The 17,795-nt window shown below is 34.7% G+C and overlaps 2 protein-coding genes across 5 annotated transcripts; both read right to left on the minus strand.

The window, feature by feature from the left end:
- LOC110447136 lies at positions 1-8,390 on the minus strand. 4 transcript variants are annotated; one of them, XM_021492608.1, is made up of 10 exons: positions 7,986-8,078; positions 7,655-7,700; positions 5,933-6,576; positions 5,370-5,475; positions 4,268-4,409; positions 3,571-3,648; positions 2,635-2,786; positions 1,310-1,356; positions 355-472; positions 1-236 (listed from the first exon to the last, which is right to left on the minus strand). In XM_021492608.1, the coding sequence occupies exons 3-10, from the start codon at positions 6,541-6,543 to the stop codon at positions 93-95; spliced, it is 1,398 nt and encodes a 465-aa protein (XP_021348283.1). In that variant the 5' UTR covers positions 6,544-6,576; positions 7,655-7,700; positions 7,986-8,078; the 3' UTR covers positions 1-92. The 4 variants fall into 4 exon arrangements, with proteins under 4 accessions (XP_021348283.1, XP_021348285.1, XP_021348284.1 ...); XM_021492610.1 differs by lacking the exons at positions 7,655-7,700; positions 7,986-8,078 and adding an exon at positions 8,332-8,390; XM_021492609.1 differs by lacking the exon at positions 7,655-7,700 and having other exon boundaries at positions 7,986-8,070.
- An 8,342-nt stretch (positions 8,391-16,732) lies between these two features.
- LOC110447107 (translation initiation factor IF-2-like) lies at positions 16,733-17,593 on the minus strand. The gene has a single exon (XM_021492559.1). It carries the CDS (start codon positions 17,591-17,593, stop codon positions 16,733-16,735), a length of 861 nt encoding a protein of 286 aa, XP_021348234.1.
- Between the last annotated feature and the right edge of the window lie 202 nt (positions 17,594-17,795).

The following is a 17,795-nucleotide window of genomic DNA, read 5'->3' on the forward strand; positions in this document are numbered from 1 at the left end:
TTTAAATATTTTTATTTTGAATAACATAACAATATCTTTGTTTCTATCATCAAGACATGATGTGAATAAGAAGGAACAATTTGATTCAAATATCAACTGAACACACCATATTGTCTTGTTTTTGAAATGGACTTTGATAACATGAGGCCCTTATTCATTTTCTCCATGACATCTTCAGGATCTTGTAATGGATTAGGTAGAGATCTTGCCAGTTCTCCAATCAAAGATATAGAACCCTGAAAAACAAACAAACAGACCATTACAATCTGGATTGTAAGAGTTATGACCGAGACAAAGTTGGAAGACTTAGAATTCCCACAATATCCATGTACATTTATTTGTATATGTACTCACCATTTGTATCAAATGTGACTGGATTCTGTCCTCAATTATCTCCTGTCTAATGTAACGTGTCTTCTCCCGCACAAAGTTTCTCTGGGCTGCAGCAGCATCAATATTCAGCTGATGAGCTCTAGAAAAGTGAGAAAAGATTATTGATGTATTCATTACATATTAACAAAACTACATTCATGTTTATTTTATGCTTTTGCCACGATCAGCAATAAGCTACTTCAGTATAGATAATCTAATGCATTATTAAGGCTGTTCTGTGGAACATCTTTCATTTAAAAATAAAGCTGATGTCATAATTTCCAGGGGCTGCAGCCATTGGTCATTTTGTGCCAGTTTAATGTGTATGAATGCAAAAAAAATAGGAATGTACATACATACATTTACTTTTTTCTCAACAAAGCTAATACAAATATGTACATGCAAGACCAGACACACGTTGCCCATTTAATGGAAGAGCATGGTTAATGGATAACCACCAAATACTATTTACCAACAAAATGAATACAGGTAGGTCAGAAAGGGTAATACAATGTAGTTTTGACAATACATGTATATCCCTTCCTCATCTTCAGTTTTGCTTTTTGTTACAGTGCCCTTGGCTCTGACCTTGGGGCCCTGAATCCCCACGTATTGTATCTACATGAAGTGATGTATCTCCATGTAATTCCAGAGATTTTAGATTCCTGGAGTTCCTGATTTTGACTATCTAGGCTTTGCTGTCAAGGGAGTTAGGCCATCTGTCAGAGTTAGCGTGAAAACTGTTATACATGTACCTCCAAAGACAAACTTCCAAGACAGTTTCCAGATATGCAGACCAACTCCCTCAGCAATTTCCGTGACTTTTTTTATGGAAATCGCTGAGTCAATTATCAGTGAGAGTTGAGTAAAGTTTGTACTAAACTGACTCCGCCTAGTCGTTTCCATACTTAATACATAAACAGTAACTTTTGATTACCTGCAATCCTTGCATCGCCTCGGGTCGTGTATTTCTTCCTGAGCTGCCTGAAAACAAGATCAGGAGATAATTTTTATATTATATTTATTTATTTATATTAATGAATTTATATTTATAATTAATTATTTTAATATTACACAAAGAAAAGTTGGTAAGGGCCATGATTGAATATTTGTACCCAGTGGTTAAAAACAACCTGGCGAAACTTGAGTAGAAATATTCTAAATCAATCAGAGAATGAACTGATTTTAATAACATCTTTTTATGACCTTGAGGATGATTCACACTAACTTTTGTTAGCAATGGTCAGGAGGACCTTGAAAGTAAACAGAATTAATTCCAACAGTTAGAGACATGGTTGCCATCTTGAATTTCAAAACAACCAAAAAAATGCATGACTTTTTAGGGACCACCACAAGATTATTCAAATGCATTTTAGTTGTAATTGGCTTGTTGGAACTTCAAAAAAATAATCTCAGAAAATCTGAGATCTTTAACTCATTTACCCCTGGAGACACATTTAAACTCTTCCAATTCAAAGGTTGGAATATGAACGGTCATTATGAAATTTCAGGGGTGAATGAGTTAAAGGAAAAATCGATGAAAAGACAGCACCTGGATAACCTGGTATCAGGTAAGCTGAAAATCGGAGGGGGATAATATAGTCTGTACAGGAGGACACAGATGCCAGCTTTAATGCAGCCGAAGTGAGTATTATGTTTTCAGTGTGGCATTCACATATTCCAGCATTATTTTAGCAATAGTTTTTAGACAGCTCTCTCCAAAAGCAGATATTAGTCTGGATATATATTTCTCGCACCTCAGACAGAGATATCCCACGTCATACTCCATGCTAGATTTGTCTATCTCGTTCGCTCTGTCTTGTACCTTTATGTGACATTTCGAGGAATTTTTACACTGCGATGTATTCATCCGCACGTTAACTGCTTGAAATTGACAATTTGCATCATACATGTTCTGTTTTGTCGTTATATGTATATTTTGTTTATGTTGTTAGATATTTGATGTTGTAGATAAAATATAATCTACACTGTAAAATATGTTGTAATCTATGTCAGGACGGACTACATGTTTACGAAGAAGCATTCAAATGTAGCTTTAGAAGTGAAGAGGTCATTATCATTTGAGGCCCAAGGCGGGATACTGGTAGTTTTTTTTCATTTAAGAAGGTCGCTGGTCTTTAGGAAAAACAAAGATCCTGAAAAATGGTGTTGTGGTAAAGAGTGATGAAAAAATATACACACACCGAACCTTCATCACAGCTACCTCTCAAAGTTATGTGAAGTAATACTTCAGAACCTTACCGTTTCCATTCTCTTTATGAAGTTCTTTAGTTTTAGTCTGTCCAACAGTGACGGATCAATGCCGTAGTCCTGTATCAGGTGTCCTTCCTCCTTCACTGTCGGTGTCTTGGACCCGGATGATTTATGGGGAGGCTTTCCCACACTTTTCATAGCTGAACATATTTTGGAAAAAAGATTCCATCATGAGAATACATATGTAATTACTTATCCATAAGTTAACAAACTTATCAACCAGGATGTGACACTAGGGCCACACAACTTAAAATTTATAATGACAATAATAATAATAACAATATTTCGAGATTCTTATATACCGCTTTATCACATCCTAGTTTGTAGGTCGTCTCAAAGCCGTTCACAAATTATCATCCATGGTTATAGGTCCTTTGCAACCAGCCAATATCTTTCTCAACTCCCTGGGGAGCATACAGCCAGTGCTGCCATTTCGGCGCTCAAAGCTAGCATTCAACAATTCTAGCACTGCCCAACCACATACTCATTTACAGCTGAGTGGACTGGAACAAGCGGAGAAACGTATCTTGCTCACAGATACACCACAGTGCCGTTCCGTGACTCGAACCTGCAACCCTTCGGTCATGAGCCTGGCGTCCTACCACTAGACTAATGTGTCTCCAATGACAATGAAAATAATCAAGACCCAGTTGTCTACAGGTAGATATAGTGTATTATCAATAATCATAGACATCAAGGTGAGATTTTCTTAATAAATTGTGTTTCTATGAAACCTGTTAAAACCTTCAAATTTTAGGATATAAACGTTCAGCAAGAGAAGGGAAATAAAAACTGTGATAAAAGAAGTAGAACAAGGGTATGTTTTGTTAGGTATAAAGAATCGTAATTTAAAATTTCATCTGATAATGTACTACTGCGATTTCAGCAAGTGTATCTTCTTTCTGATATCTTTATATAACTTACCCGTCGGTGACTTTTTGTGTTTCAGCAAGCGTAGTTTCTTTTTGAGATATCTAGAAGTGTACCAATCCATTTCTTTTTCTGTGAATTTAATATCAAAATTTAGACACTAGTACATGAGACAGATGGCCATTGACAATGACTGAGTGGCTGGTGCTATTAGTGTATATATCCTACACTGATAGTGTATACAGGGAATTTTAGACGCTGTTTAGTACAGATGCAGAGACCTGCATTTTTACATTGTAATACATATACTGTGAAGTGGAAATCTTCGCTATAAATTTAACATAGTCAATCAACGTAAAAAAAGGCAGAAATGAACAAACTGACACACAATGATATATTTATTGTAGCAGCATTACCCAGTTACAATGTTAAAATTACACCAGTTTTTTTTTTCACTTTTGAAGTATTACGGTTTAAATGATTATGGGTATCAAATTATGGTTGATTATCAATCACTACAGTAATCAACCAATATAACTCTAATGTATAAGAATCATCAGCCTCCTTTAGATATTACTTGCAAATATGTGTATTGATATATCTGGATGTCACAATATTAAAATATAAATGATTTTGCACTTTCAGTGAAGCAAAGATCAGAACAATTAATGATGCTTTAGAAAGTGATTATAAGTACAATGTACACCCATACCAAGTAACTCATCTTGACAAGCCTGAAATAGTCAAATACCTTTGTCTTGTTTTCCCTGTGTTAGTAAGGTTGACAAGTCTGTCTGTCTGATACGTTTTTGTCTTAACCGAGACATCATGTCTGCTGCAAAATCTGTCTTTGATTCTTCTGCGAGTTTGAAGAGCTCAGCCTCCTTTCTTAGCTAAAAAACAATGTTCAATGTGTCACTAAAATTAAAATTCTTTACGTTGTATTGCTTATCATAGAATATAAATAGGGGCAGCACAGCACTGATTATATACACCTATCCCACGCTAAAGTGACATAATCATCATCTTGCCAGACTTTACGTTAACCTCCATACAGAGTATGTATATAACCTCCGTAAACACCTTTTGATCCTCAAAATGTTAGAAGCTTGCCATATAATGGTTAAGAATACATGATTTATGAAAATAGTGAATGCAAAAGAAAATTACAATTACACTATATTTCTCAAAAAAAGTTTTAATATTTCTGTGATGTGATGAAAGGAGACATCATATTGTACTTTCCAGCATTAACTGTAGAAATATGTATGCCATATATGGCCTTTATTACATACATTTAACAATATTACCCTGCATAAGAATTGTCTCCCTTTGCTCATTTTCCTTACCATATAAGAAGTAACTGTATTGTCCCTTTTTCAAAACCAAAGAAATTCTTAAATGATTCTTAATAAAAGGTAGATCTCACACAAATTTGAACTAAGCTTTTTCATTGGATAGCATTAATATCGACCAGATGTTATCAAAATTTTGTCATATTTTAGTAAATTACTGTGTGGAAATCACAAATAATGAAGATGCGCTATGTTTATTGTATGTGCATATTTGACTCAACTTTGGACTTCACTTCAATCTTTGTATATTGTTACCAGGTAATATGTTACAAATTTTCATCGAAATAAATATTTCAGAAAATCATCTTTCACAAACCGAAGTGTGCATGGATAGACTGATGCTCACCAAATCATACCATAACATATTGATGTTCCTTTAAGATTGTATGGGCTTACAATAATACTAGTTATTGCATCAATTTTATAAGTTCATCAGGAGCTGGAATAGACAAGGACATATTTTAGGTGTTGAGTAATGAGGAGAGTAATAGAAAATACTTTTTCTGGGTCCTCTGTCTTTGTGGTGTCAGCTTCCTCAAATGTATAGCTGTAGTCATAGCTGTCGCTTCCCAAGGTCACGTCATCATCAGGGTCACTGGACTGTCTGTGGACCAAGTATAAATCTCCCTCAATTTAATCCATTCTTATTTATCAGTTTTATTACATGTATTATATTAATGGCTCTGTGAAGACTTCAGACAATAGAAACAAAGAAGATTAGTTGTGAGGATCCTTTGTTTCTTATAATAACAACATAATCCAAAACAAGAATTATTGGAAATGAAGAAAAGTAATGGTTCATGAAAAGTGTATTTTAATTGGTCTTTTCAATCTCATGTAAACACAGGCTGGAATAGCTTCATCTTTAAGTAAGATTCTGCTGAACATGTGTTGTCCACACTCCCTTGGAATTAATTTATGAGCTATTCAGCAGTGACTACTACAAGTATACACTGTGGCAATCATCTGAATTGCACTGGATTTTCAACTAAAAAGGGCTGATTTTTGTCCAACCCCCTAGTGTGATTTTTCAGTCTCAGTAAAAAGAAAACAATATATACCTTTCTGAATAAGTATCCTCATCTGATTCTGCTCGTCTAGTGAAGGTGGGTTCACTATAAGTATCCTCATCTGATTCTGCTCGTCTAGTGAATGTGGGTTCACTATAAGTATCCTCACTATGTTGTATTTCTGAGTCGGTTGACTCGTAGCGGGTGTATCCATCATCTGACTGCCAACTGGCTTTGTCAGTGTGCGTTCCTGTGTAGGTAGCCGACCCACGTAGAGGGCTGCTACTCGAGTCAAATGTGTCTGTGTAGGAATATGGTTTGGTGTCATGTTGAAGAGTTTGTGAATAGGAATCTTCTGATAAGCGAGTATCAACTTGTTCTGTTGCTAGTGTGCCCTCCACAAATGTATCACTGTATGAATAAGCTGCCTCCTCACTCTCAAACGTGTTAGAATAAAGTCTTGTCTTTGTTGGAGCAGATTCCTCAAATGTATCCGAGTATTGAACAACCTTTGGAGACAGGGAGTCATCAAATGTGTCGGAGTACGAATATAACATAGAGGGAGAGACTTTTGGTGGTCCCCGAACTGGCATCCCAAGTGGACGAACACTTTTGGCAGGTGTTGGTGACTTTGATGGTGTTGGTCTTGCAAAATTCATCATGAGAAAAAAGTGTATAATTAACACTCACTAATCCTGAAATGATAATATTGTAAATTTTTTACAAATTCAATATATATCCCAACAGTACAAAGTAAAAGAGTGGTACCACAAAACATTACATATACAACTGTATTCTCCATGGAGGTTCAGGCCAAAATACCCCAAAATATAAACAAAGGTTATCAAACTTTGCTATTTTTTCATGTACCTATCAGTTAGTACCATGGACAGAACAGAGGGATCAAAGATATATAAATAAACTTTACATTGTAGATGTTTTGACAGACAAGGCTAGTACCTGTGCATGCTCCTACATGCTAATATAATTGCCAATTACTTATTTCATTTTTGCTATATTTGCAAATTGCTTGACTTTTGCTTAATGCTTACTGCAGACAGTCACATGCACTTCAATTGCTCAATTTTTCATTGTCTTTCGCTAATTGTCACAAGCAATAAGCTTATTACCATTTTGCTTATTACCATGTGTTGCAAATTTAATTGTACATATGATTTAGATCACTTTCTAGATTTGTGCTAGAGGGAAATTCCCTAGCACAATCAGTAAAGCTGAAGACTGGAAAGCTATGGTTTGATCCCCAGTGAAAGCACACTATTCTCTTTTCTGAATACATATGGTGTTTATGAGTGGCCCTCCCTATGGTTACAGCTAGGTAGTTAGAACCTGGGTTGTTGTGGTGTTTTAGCTAGGGTGACCGCATTTATTTATTTAAGGGGGGAGTACGTAGTGTGGCAAGTTTTAATTGCACATAGGATTACATTTGCTTTCTTGCTTCACACTAGAAGGAAATTCCCTCTATAGCTCAGCCAGTAGAAGGGAGGACTGGGAAGCTCGGAATAGTACGTTGACATTCCATCCTCAGAGGAAGCAGATCACTTCTCTCTTTCCTGTTAGTACACATGTTATATGATTATATTCTTGTAATGTTATTTGCTAATTTACTGAATAATTGCTAATTGCAATATGAATTTAAGCAATTGCCAAATTTCGGAATACATATGATGCATTCGGATATCAAATATTAAATTATAATTCACTAATAGCAAATGTCAAGTGGGGCCTGTTCGTGTTGCATCTTGGTGGACCTACATTTTCGGGTTTGCATCTTGGGGGATCTGCAAATGCAAAAGCTCATCTGAAAGGCAGTGAAAAGAACATCAGTTTATTAGGTCCGACCTTATTTCATAAACGAACAACTCTTGTCAAACCGTTTGGATCGTGATTAACGAAAGCAGCACAGATAAAATTTCATAGTTATCCTCAAACTTTACTGAAAAATATTCGGACGAAATGACTTTTTAGTTTGTTGTACATCATATTTTAAAGTCACACACATTTGCATGCATATACGCAAATCATATATACTCCATCAACAAATTAGTGCTATTATTATCAACCCAACCCCTGGGTTTAATCTTACCGTTGAGGTGACTGTCAAAAATCGTGAAGGTAAACAAGAATGAGCACGACTTGTCTCCTTTAAATGCAAACGTTTACGAGACGACGACTTTGATTTGTCAGAACGTAAGCGGCAAGTAATTTATTCAAAACAAAATTGGTCCTGATGCTGGCGTCGTGTTGCTGTGTCTATTCGTTCGTCCATTAACAAAGGCGCGTATATATGTTTCGTCACGGAAATGTTTCATTGTTTCTCATTCCAGTCATACCCTCGAGGTAAGCCGAGATTTACATGCTTCATCTTACATATTTTAAAATACAGGGATGCTTGTCAGAATAGTTGACGTTACTGTTGATGGCCTACCTACCGAATGCTCTGACAGGCTGCCGTTCCGCTCCACTACTGTTTCTACAGCTGCTGTGTCGGCCGATTATTCTAGTTCTGCGGGGGTGTCTAGAAATGTTATCAAGTGCTATGTTATTCTATGTATTTGACTGAATGTAAAGGAATATATATATAACAGTTGTTGACTGTTCATATCAACACATCGTATAAATAATTATACTTGACAGTTATAACTTATTTTTTCACATTTCATGACAAAAAATAGACAATATCTTTTATTTCATTATACATTACAATACATTAAACTTTATTTAACGTCGGATATTTAAAAACATTTAACATTGGCTATTAAAAGCTATTATTCCGACAAACATAAGTAAAAGCATCAGTTCAAGAAATTACATATATAAAACATTATGAAACATTAACAGAAAATGTTAAGACATAAGTCTCCATGCAAAGTTATAAGCTATATATATATACATGCATACATATAGCAGAACAATAATTTTACCATAAAATACATATTAGCATAAAACATTGAAGCAAAGCACATACACATAAAAATAGACATTATGAGCTACAATTTCCACTGTCAGCACTATATATATAAAACACATTTACAACATGTAAAACAAACGGAACATAGTAATAAAATAAATTAAATGAATAAAATAATAATAAGAGCAAACAATTCACACAAATCCGAAGAAGCAGCATAAAACACACACATAATTAAACATGAAGCAAAGCGGACTCGCCACATGTACATTTACTACACACTGCGACAGACATTACAAAAGCAAATGGGACCATCCCAGGTCTGGACCAGTCTCCTAAATTCATTGTACCTGTATACTTTTCTGAGTTGATTGAGGAGACTGTTCCACACCCGGGCGGCCTCGTAGGAGAAAGATTTGAGTCCAAAATACAAGATTTGATGCAAGATGGTTTAACACATTTATTGTCCAACCTCGCGCTTTACACCAGCTAACCAACACCCGAATATTTCATAACCCCCACAGGGCCCACCCCTTCCTTTTTGAAATTTCAACCTCTATAAAAACTGCAATTTCAAATAAATATTCTAAGTCACATCTACTAGGAGAAAGTGTTTTTACACTGAGATAAAAATGGCAGGAACACATTCGAGCTCAATCTCAATGGAGCACATATTGTTTAGTCCAAAGTAACATTCTCCTAGATATTTTTTTCAATACGGTATAGTCATACATATTTGTGTATATAATCACTCACAACTTTGTTATTCATACCAAACTGATGAATCATATTCCGAATACCAATATTCACTGTTATAAAGTCAGTCTGCTGATAGGCAGAATTTTGTCCTTGGCTTGTTTAAACAATTTCCATCTTCGACTTTTGAAAGCCAGTGTTGAAACATGAAAATATAATTGGTAACAGTTTAAATAATGGTGCAATTGTCTCTATTCCAGATAACTACTTTTTGAAGAAGATGACTCACAAAAGTTGAGCCATGTCCCACCTGATGACTTACTTCCATATTTGTTTTATATGACAGCTGTCTGGGACTACTGTACTATAGAACCTGTGTGATGGTTTTGAGTCGTGAGGCCATTGTTGGCCTCATTGTTGTGCCGATCATGCTGGCCATTTCCTTCACATTACTTGTCACTTACCACATGACAAGACAAATACTTTGTGGAATTTTGGGCTGTTTCTGGAAAAAGAAAAAGTGCTTGTGTTGTCAACAAGAAAATTGTAAAAAAAGACAAAGTGATATTGACTTCAACACTCCAGATCATCAGCCAATTAATATTGAAGACAGTGTCCATCCGGAAAAATCCACCTCAAGTATAGAGGAAAAGCCATCAACTGCTACACACAACTGTAACTGTGATAGCTGTCAGGTATAAAGTACCTAAATATCAACATGCAGTGGATTTATGGAATCTCTTAAAATATGGATTCTGTAAAATATCATAAATAAAACATGGATTGGACATCACACAGTAGACAAAGTAATTTGTGCAGTGGAATTAACACCAAAATACATAAATGAATATATAAGGGTATATGAAAAGTACAAAGAGAAAAGGCGAACTATGATTGGTTAGCGACAGTACATGATGTATGTACATGTAATATGATTAATAGAATATGAATGGAATTTAATTAAAGCACATCCTAGATTTTCTCAAGTTCCTTTATCATAAGTTATACATGCATAAAACTAGTATATTGTATACTGTTGTTACTACATGTACTACATTAAATGGCTACTCCTATGTTACATAAAGTATTGGGATTACGAATTGACCTAAATTTAGAGAGAGAAAAAATGTTTTATTTCATTGGACCTTTTTACAATGGCTTTGACTTAATTAATTCAGAAGTGTAGAACATAAATAAATGGAAAGGTAAAGGGAGCTTTTCAAGTCTACAAATGTACATGAACCCTTTAGTAACTGTAATAGATATGATTGAAGTTCATAAGTGAAGGTGTTCTTGTGTCGGAGAGGTACACTGATACATGACTATTCACACGTTTTGTGGATGCTATATACATGGAAAAGATAACAGCAGTTTAAATTCATCTCTCTTTCTCGAGGATAAAATCATCAGGTTCGTAAATATACATCGCACACAGCTCACTACGCACAGTACTTTCACTTAAAGGATGAACATTTCCTGCCTGATCTGATGGTATATGTATACACTCTACAAGTACAATCATATCTTTTTTTAGGTCACCTGGCCCCTTTATTGATAAATCCTTAACAGTGTTTAGAAGCTGTAAAATTTACCTTGTTAGCTCATTTTTTGTTTTAAATCCCAATAAATGGTAATTTTGCCCCCTACTTAGTAGAAAAGGGTATATAGTTATTGCATGAGTCCGTCCGTAGTAAAGAGCTTGTGTATAAGATATCTCATGAACCCCTCCACAGATTTAGTCAGCAAGTTTTACACCTGCTAGGGGCTGTGGGGGCCAAGTGGTTAAGGCGTCTGACATAGTGACATTCTGCTACCACTAGCCCTCCACCACTGGGTTGCGGGTTCAACGCCTATGTGGGGCAGTCGCCAGATACTGGCCGTAGATCAGTGGTTTTTCTCTGGTAACTCCGGCTTTCCTCCACCACCAAAACCTGGCACGTCCTTAAATGACCATAGCTGTCAATAGGACGTAAAACACAAACAAACAAACAAAATGTTCACCTGCTTAGATATTGGTGGTCATCAGTCAGTGTTAAAGGGTCAAAGGTCATGCACACTTGACCACTTTTTAAGTAAAAAAAAGCTTGTGTGCAAGATAACGTATAAACACCCCAACAGATTTAGTTTGTACAGTGTCTATATTTACATCATAGTATGATAACATCAAATTTTACTCCTGCTAACACAGCTTTAGATATTAGTGGTCATCAGTAAAGTTAAAGGGTCAATTGACCTTGACCACATGGTGGACGTGTGGAATATACCTATGCTAGTCACATTGTTTTTATTGCTTTAAAGAATAATGGATATTATGTCAATGCAAAGACTCCTTCACAATATACAAGACATGTGTTTTACTTGCCAGAGATTTGGCAGTGCCATACATTAATTTATTCCTATTTGTGAAATGTTGATTTATATTGTAAATTATTATTCTGTTTGGTTAGTTTTCCTGTGAAGTATATCCATATAACCTTGATATGGGTGAAGTTTTATATGTTTGTATTTTTAAAAATACATGTTATCTCAGCATATTTTTTTATTTTTATATTTCAAACTTTGCAGAACGGACAACAGAAGTAATGAATAACTGTTTTAGAAAAACCAACATGATCAATGCTGTCAATAAAATAGATTGCTACAAAATAAGTGATGCCACATTGTTCAAATGATATATTTTGCAATATTTTGTCCCTTGTAAAACTTTTGAAATGTTTTATATTTCTATGTTCAACCCTCATATATTCTTACTACAGTTGGGTTGCCTTTATGAGAAACTTTTTCAGATTGCTTTTTGTATGTATCAATGTGTATATCATCAGGACGTGCAATATTACCAAAGTTCAACTACTCACTACTTTATACAGTATTTTTTCAAGCAAAAATATATTTTATTGATACCAATTCTGATATCTAGAATAGAATAGAAACATAAATCTTATATTCCGTCGTTGCGTATTGCAGAGTTATCTTCTCTTGTGAGCAGGTATTGATTGTTACGTCATTGGTTTGTGTGAGAAAATTACGTCGTTTTCTCAAAAATTGATGACGTAATTACTCTCACAAACAAATGCCGTAACAATCAATACCTGCTCACAAGAGCAGATAACTCTGCAATACGCAAAGACGGAATAAGGTATTCATTCACGTATAAGGATAAGCTAGTGTTATATACATGTACTATTATAGTGCTATTGGCACATATTTAAAAGTTTTAGTGCCCATTTTCTGTTTCCTACCTCAAAAAGTCACAAGAAATAAATTGTAAGTATTTTTTTTATTCTAGACCTATGAGGTTTAAAAAAGCCCTCAGTTGCTGCTCACATTCAAAGGTATAGTCAAACACTTTACTTACTATAAATTTACACTTACATTACTCATTTATTTGTTAAAATGAAAAAGATAAAAGATATGGTTTATTACTTTGACACTTTTTTTCTAAATTATTAAAATATTTACCAGTACTTGAATTGATGTTAAGGGATGGTTGAAGTTGTAATTTAAATGAATTGGTATCACCAATTGACTACATAATCAACCCTATGTTATAGATCATGACTTGTTTCATATACTAGCACATTATCTGCACATGCTTACCTGGTTAGTGTTTATATGGATTACAAACAACACCCAATGTAAGAAGCATTTCTCTCTCTGATAGTGTGCACGTGGTACCGTATTCATAATGTTTTGATAGTGTTCAATATGCTGTACCGATTTTATGATTTCTGTGATATCTTGAGTTGTTGATTTTAGTTGATTTTAATTCTTTCCATTTATGAGTTTGAATATCTTTTATCATGTTGTTGTTTTAAAGAATTATATGTTTATGTAAAACAAGGTTCGGTATGTATACATGTAGTAAAACTACGCTCCTGATTAAGAACACATCGTGTTATCGCTATGCATTACAGGGTGTTTGTAAAATTTGCAATAATGATAATTATAATATTTATTCAAGAAAAGGCATACACAACAAAAAACAATTTCATATACAATGTAAGTAGGTAATTTACAAAATGGATGTCTGTAATTTACGTATTTTTCCTTACCCAGGGATAGCCAATCAAAGCCATATAAAGCTTATTTCCAATGGGGTCCCCTACGCCTTGTTAGCTATTTTTCAAATATAATAAAAAAAAAAACGTTATTACAAGAAGTTCTTTTTACAGAACCAATAACATTTTCTATGTGACGTTTCAATACTTCTCATAATCCATACTTAACAACCTGAAGAAAATGTTTAGAAATAAAAAAAAACGTATTAACAATACATCCATAATGTCAATCTGTTGAAATTCCCTTCATGATCTTGACAAGATGGTATCTCATCTTATCCCGAGAATAAGAGTAAAAGACCAGCTGAAGGTTAACTCATAGAAAAATAACTTGTTAACGGGCTAGAATATAATTATAAAGGTCCATTGGTTTAAGACGTAACTGTTAGTAAAAGGGCTAATTGTTTGAACTATATGGACTAAGATAACAGAAGTGATGAGAATAGATCAAAAATATGTCAAATGACAGATGATCGATTATAATAGGACAGTTTGGGTTGAATTGGAAATATTTTGCTTTTAATTATAAAGGTATAACCTATATATTAGAATTCATATATTTAGTAATTACTATATAAATGATCTTTTGGCATGTTCTAATATTACTGTTGGATTTAATCCACTAATTATGCAATTTTGCTGCCTTCATGATTTATTGTTGGTTGATTTAATCATACCTAAAAAAAAACAAAAAAACTTTTAAGACTTAACTTACCCAGTACCTGGGTACAGTGCCTGGCTAAGTTAAGTTTAATTGGCAATTTTTCTGGTTTTCAGTTATCATCCCAATACAGGATTGCTTTTTTTCCAATATGGTTTTGTTTTGGATAAACATACAACTGGGGTGTGCTGCTCAGTGGTATACATTTATATGTATCTTATTTGTACGTTACAAGGAATAATGTGGTTATTAGTTCAAGTATTGTTACCATAGATGAAACGGAGTCCTGGTATGTAAAAAGTAAGTCTCTTTGTCCGATACATGTTTAAGGACACAAAATAAAATCCCTGGGTAGCTTGTACATTTATGTATACATGTAATGTTTTTATGTTTATGTATATGTATCTTATTTGCCCTAATTATATAATAAGCTATCTAGGAAATGAACAATTACAAAATATAAAAATAATTGCAGAACATTTTATGTCGTAAAACTTAACCAGAATAGGTGAAGGAATGGAATGCTCAGACAAAAAGAGGGAAGAGGGCAATGACAAGGACAAAAAATAGGGTAGAGGGTGTTTACAAGGACAAAAAATAGGGTAGAGGGCATTTACAAGGACAAAAAATAGTGTAGAAGGTGTTTACAAAGACAAAAAATAGGGTAGAGGGTGTTTACAAGGACAAAACATAGGGTAGAGGGCAATGACAAGGACAAAACATAGGGTAGAGGGCGTTTACAAGGACAAAAAATAGGGTAGAGGGTATTTACAAGGACAAAATATAAAAATAATTGCAGAACATTTTATGTTGTAAAACTTAACCAGAATAGATACTTACTATATATAGGAGTCAGTAAATTATGGTGAAGGAATGGAATGCTCAGACAAAAATAGGGTAGAGGGCAATGACAAGGACAAAACAAAGGGTAGAGGGCAATGACAAGGACAAAACATAGGGTAGAGGGCATTTACAAGGACAAAAAATAGGGTAGAGGGCGTTTACAAGGACAAAATATAAAATGATTGCAGAACATTTTATGTCGTAAAACTTAACCAGAATAGATACTAACTATATATAGGAGTCAGTAAATTATGGTGAAGGAATGGAATGCTCAGACAAAAATAGGGTAGAAGGTGTTTACAAGGACAAAAAATAGGGTAGAGGGCGTTTACAAGGACAAAATATAAAAATAATTGCAGAACATTTTATATCGTAAAACTTAACCAGAATAGATACTAACTATATATAGGAGTCAGTAAATTATGGTGAAGGAATTGAATGCTCAGACAAAAATAGAGTAGAGGGCGTTTACAAGGACAAAAAATAGGGTAGAGGGCAGTTACAAGGAATAATGTGGTTATTAGTTCAAGTATTGTCTCTTTGTCCGATACATGTTTAAGGACACAAAATAAATCCCTGGGTATCTTGAACATTTATGTATACATGTAATGTTTTAGTGTCTAAGTATGAAAGTAAAGGGGTATTTAATCTATTTATACATGACTGTGAGGTAAACCATTTGCCGGACCTTTCTTTTGTTGTATAAGTGTATCCTGATGGGACCTTTCTTTTATTTTATAGTCTATTGTGATGGGACATTTCTTTTGTTGTATAGTCTATCCTGATGAGTTGTTAATTATGTAAAGTTAATTGATATAAGTTATTAACTGTTAATTGATGTAAAATCAGTGGCATAATTTTGTTAAGATGTTTTTTTTCATTGTCCAAGTTTTAAGTATACACCACCTCAAGTGTTTATAAAGATCTATAACAATCCTTCTGGGTTTTTCACATATTGTTTGATATTTGTTTTATACATTTTTAAAAGGCACGAGCTGGCTTCACTTTTGTCAGAATTAATCTCAATAAGTTTGAAGATTATTAACAATACCGCTGTACATTACAAAATTAGTTTAAATTATATCTCCATTGTAATATTCCCGAAAAAAAAGATACTATTGAGCAATTTTGGGAAATTAAAATTATAAGATACATATGTATATGCAGTGTACTCATTGTTAGATTTACCTTAAAGATAAACTTTAAAAAAATGGAAGTCAGACCATTTACCTTCACTGAAGACATTTACGCCGAGATAAACAGCAATATGCTTAACAACAAAGTTCAGTATTTGTTTACCTTTAATACTCATCCTTAATGACAGCTCACTGATGGCTAATCAGAAGGGATTAAACTGAGTCAATGTTCTACAATATGATATAATGAAATTTGATTATCTTGTTATCTAGTTTCTACCTTTTGAAAAATTCTGTTTCCTCTTGAAAAAATCTGTTTCCTCTTATTGTCTTCTTAAGTACATGATATGCTACAAAATATTAGAAAGGTTTAATTTGGACCTAAATATTTGTGTAAATGGAAAATATAAGGTCCAAAAAAAAAGCATTTTTAATATTTTAATAATCATGCAAGGAAACAAGAATTAAATATTCTGATGTCTTTTGCTTACACATGTATTGTGTGTTTCATTAAATGATATTGACACATTAACTGACATGGTCTGTCATGAACACCTGTTCTTTTGGTCCCTCATATAGATAACCACCGGTATCTTTCTGGTTCCTCATAGACACCTGTCCCTGTGGTCCCTCATAAAGATAACCACCGGTATCTTTCTGGTTCCTCATAGGCACCTGTCCTTGTGGTCCCTCATATAGATAACCACCAGTATCTTTCTGGTTTCTCATAGACACCTGTCCTTGTGGTCCTTCATAAAGATAACCACCGGTATCTTTCTGGTTCCTTATAGACACCTGTCCTTGTGGTCCTTCATATAGATAACCACCAGTATCTCTCTGGTTCCTCATAGACACCTGTCCTTGTGGTCCTTCATATAGATAACCACCGGTATCTTTCTGGTTCCTCATAGGCACCTGTCCTTGTGGTCCCTCATATAGATAACCACCAGTATCTTTCTGGTTTCTCATAGACACCTGTCCTTGTGGTCCCTCATATAGATAACCACCGGTATCTTTCTTAGTCCTCATAGACACCTGTCCTTGTGGTCCCTCATATAGATAACCACCGGTATCTTTCTGGTCCCTCATAGGCACCTGTCCTTGTGGTCCTTCATATAAATAACCACCAGTATCTCTCTGGTTCCTCATAGACTCCTGTCCTTGTGGTCCTTCATATAGATAACCACCAGTAGCTTTCTGGTTCCTCATAGACTCCTGTCCTTGTGGTCCTTCATATAGATAACCACCAGTATCTTTCTGGTTCCTCATAGGCACCTGTCCTTGTGGTCCATCATATAGATAACCACCGGTATCTTTCTGGTTCCTCATAGACACCTGTCCTTGTGGTCCCTCATATAAATAACCACCGGTATCTTTCTGGTTCCTCATCTACACCTGTCCGTGTGGTCCCTCATATAGATAACCAACGGTATCTTTCTGGTTCCTCATATACACCTGTCCGTGTGGTCCCTCATAAAGATAACCAGCGGTATCTTTCCGAGTCCTCATAGGCACCTGTCCTTGTGGTCCCTAGATATAGATACCTATTTTTTGGTCCCTTATAGGCACCTGTCCTTGTGGTGCCTCATAT

This window comes from Mizuhopecten yessoensis, unplaced genomic scaffold, assembly GCF_002113885.1.
Source record: "Mizuhopecten yessoensis strain PY_sf001 unplaced genomic scaffold, ASM211388v2 scaffold3229, whole genome shotgun sequence".
Taxonomy (NCBI): Eukaryota; Metazoa; Mollusca; class Bivalvia; order Pectinida; family Pectinidae; genus Mizuhopecten; species Mizuhopecten yessoensis.

Excerpts from the sequence above, each read along its gene's own strand:
- LOC110447107 (XM_021492559.1), bottom strand. The coding sequence starts at position 17,593 with ATGAGGAACCAGAAAGATACCGGTGGTTATTTATATGAGGGACCACAA.
- LOC110447136 (XM_021492610.1), bottom strand. The coding sequence starts at position 6,543 with ATGATGAATTTTGCAAGACCAACACCATCAAAGTCACCAACACCTGCC. Across the intron at positions 5,476-5,932 it reads GAGGATACTTATTCAGAAAG|ACAGTCCAGTGACCCTGATG; the intron begins GTATATATTGTT and ends CTTGGTCCACAG. Across the intron at positions 237-354 it reads AGTCACATTTGATACAAATG|GGTTCTATATCTTTGATTGG; the intron begins GTGAGTACATAT and ends TTTGTTTTTCAG.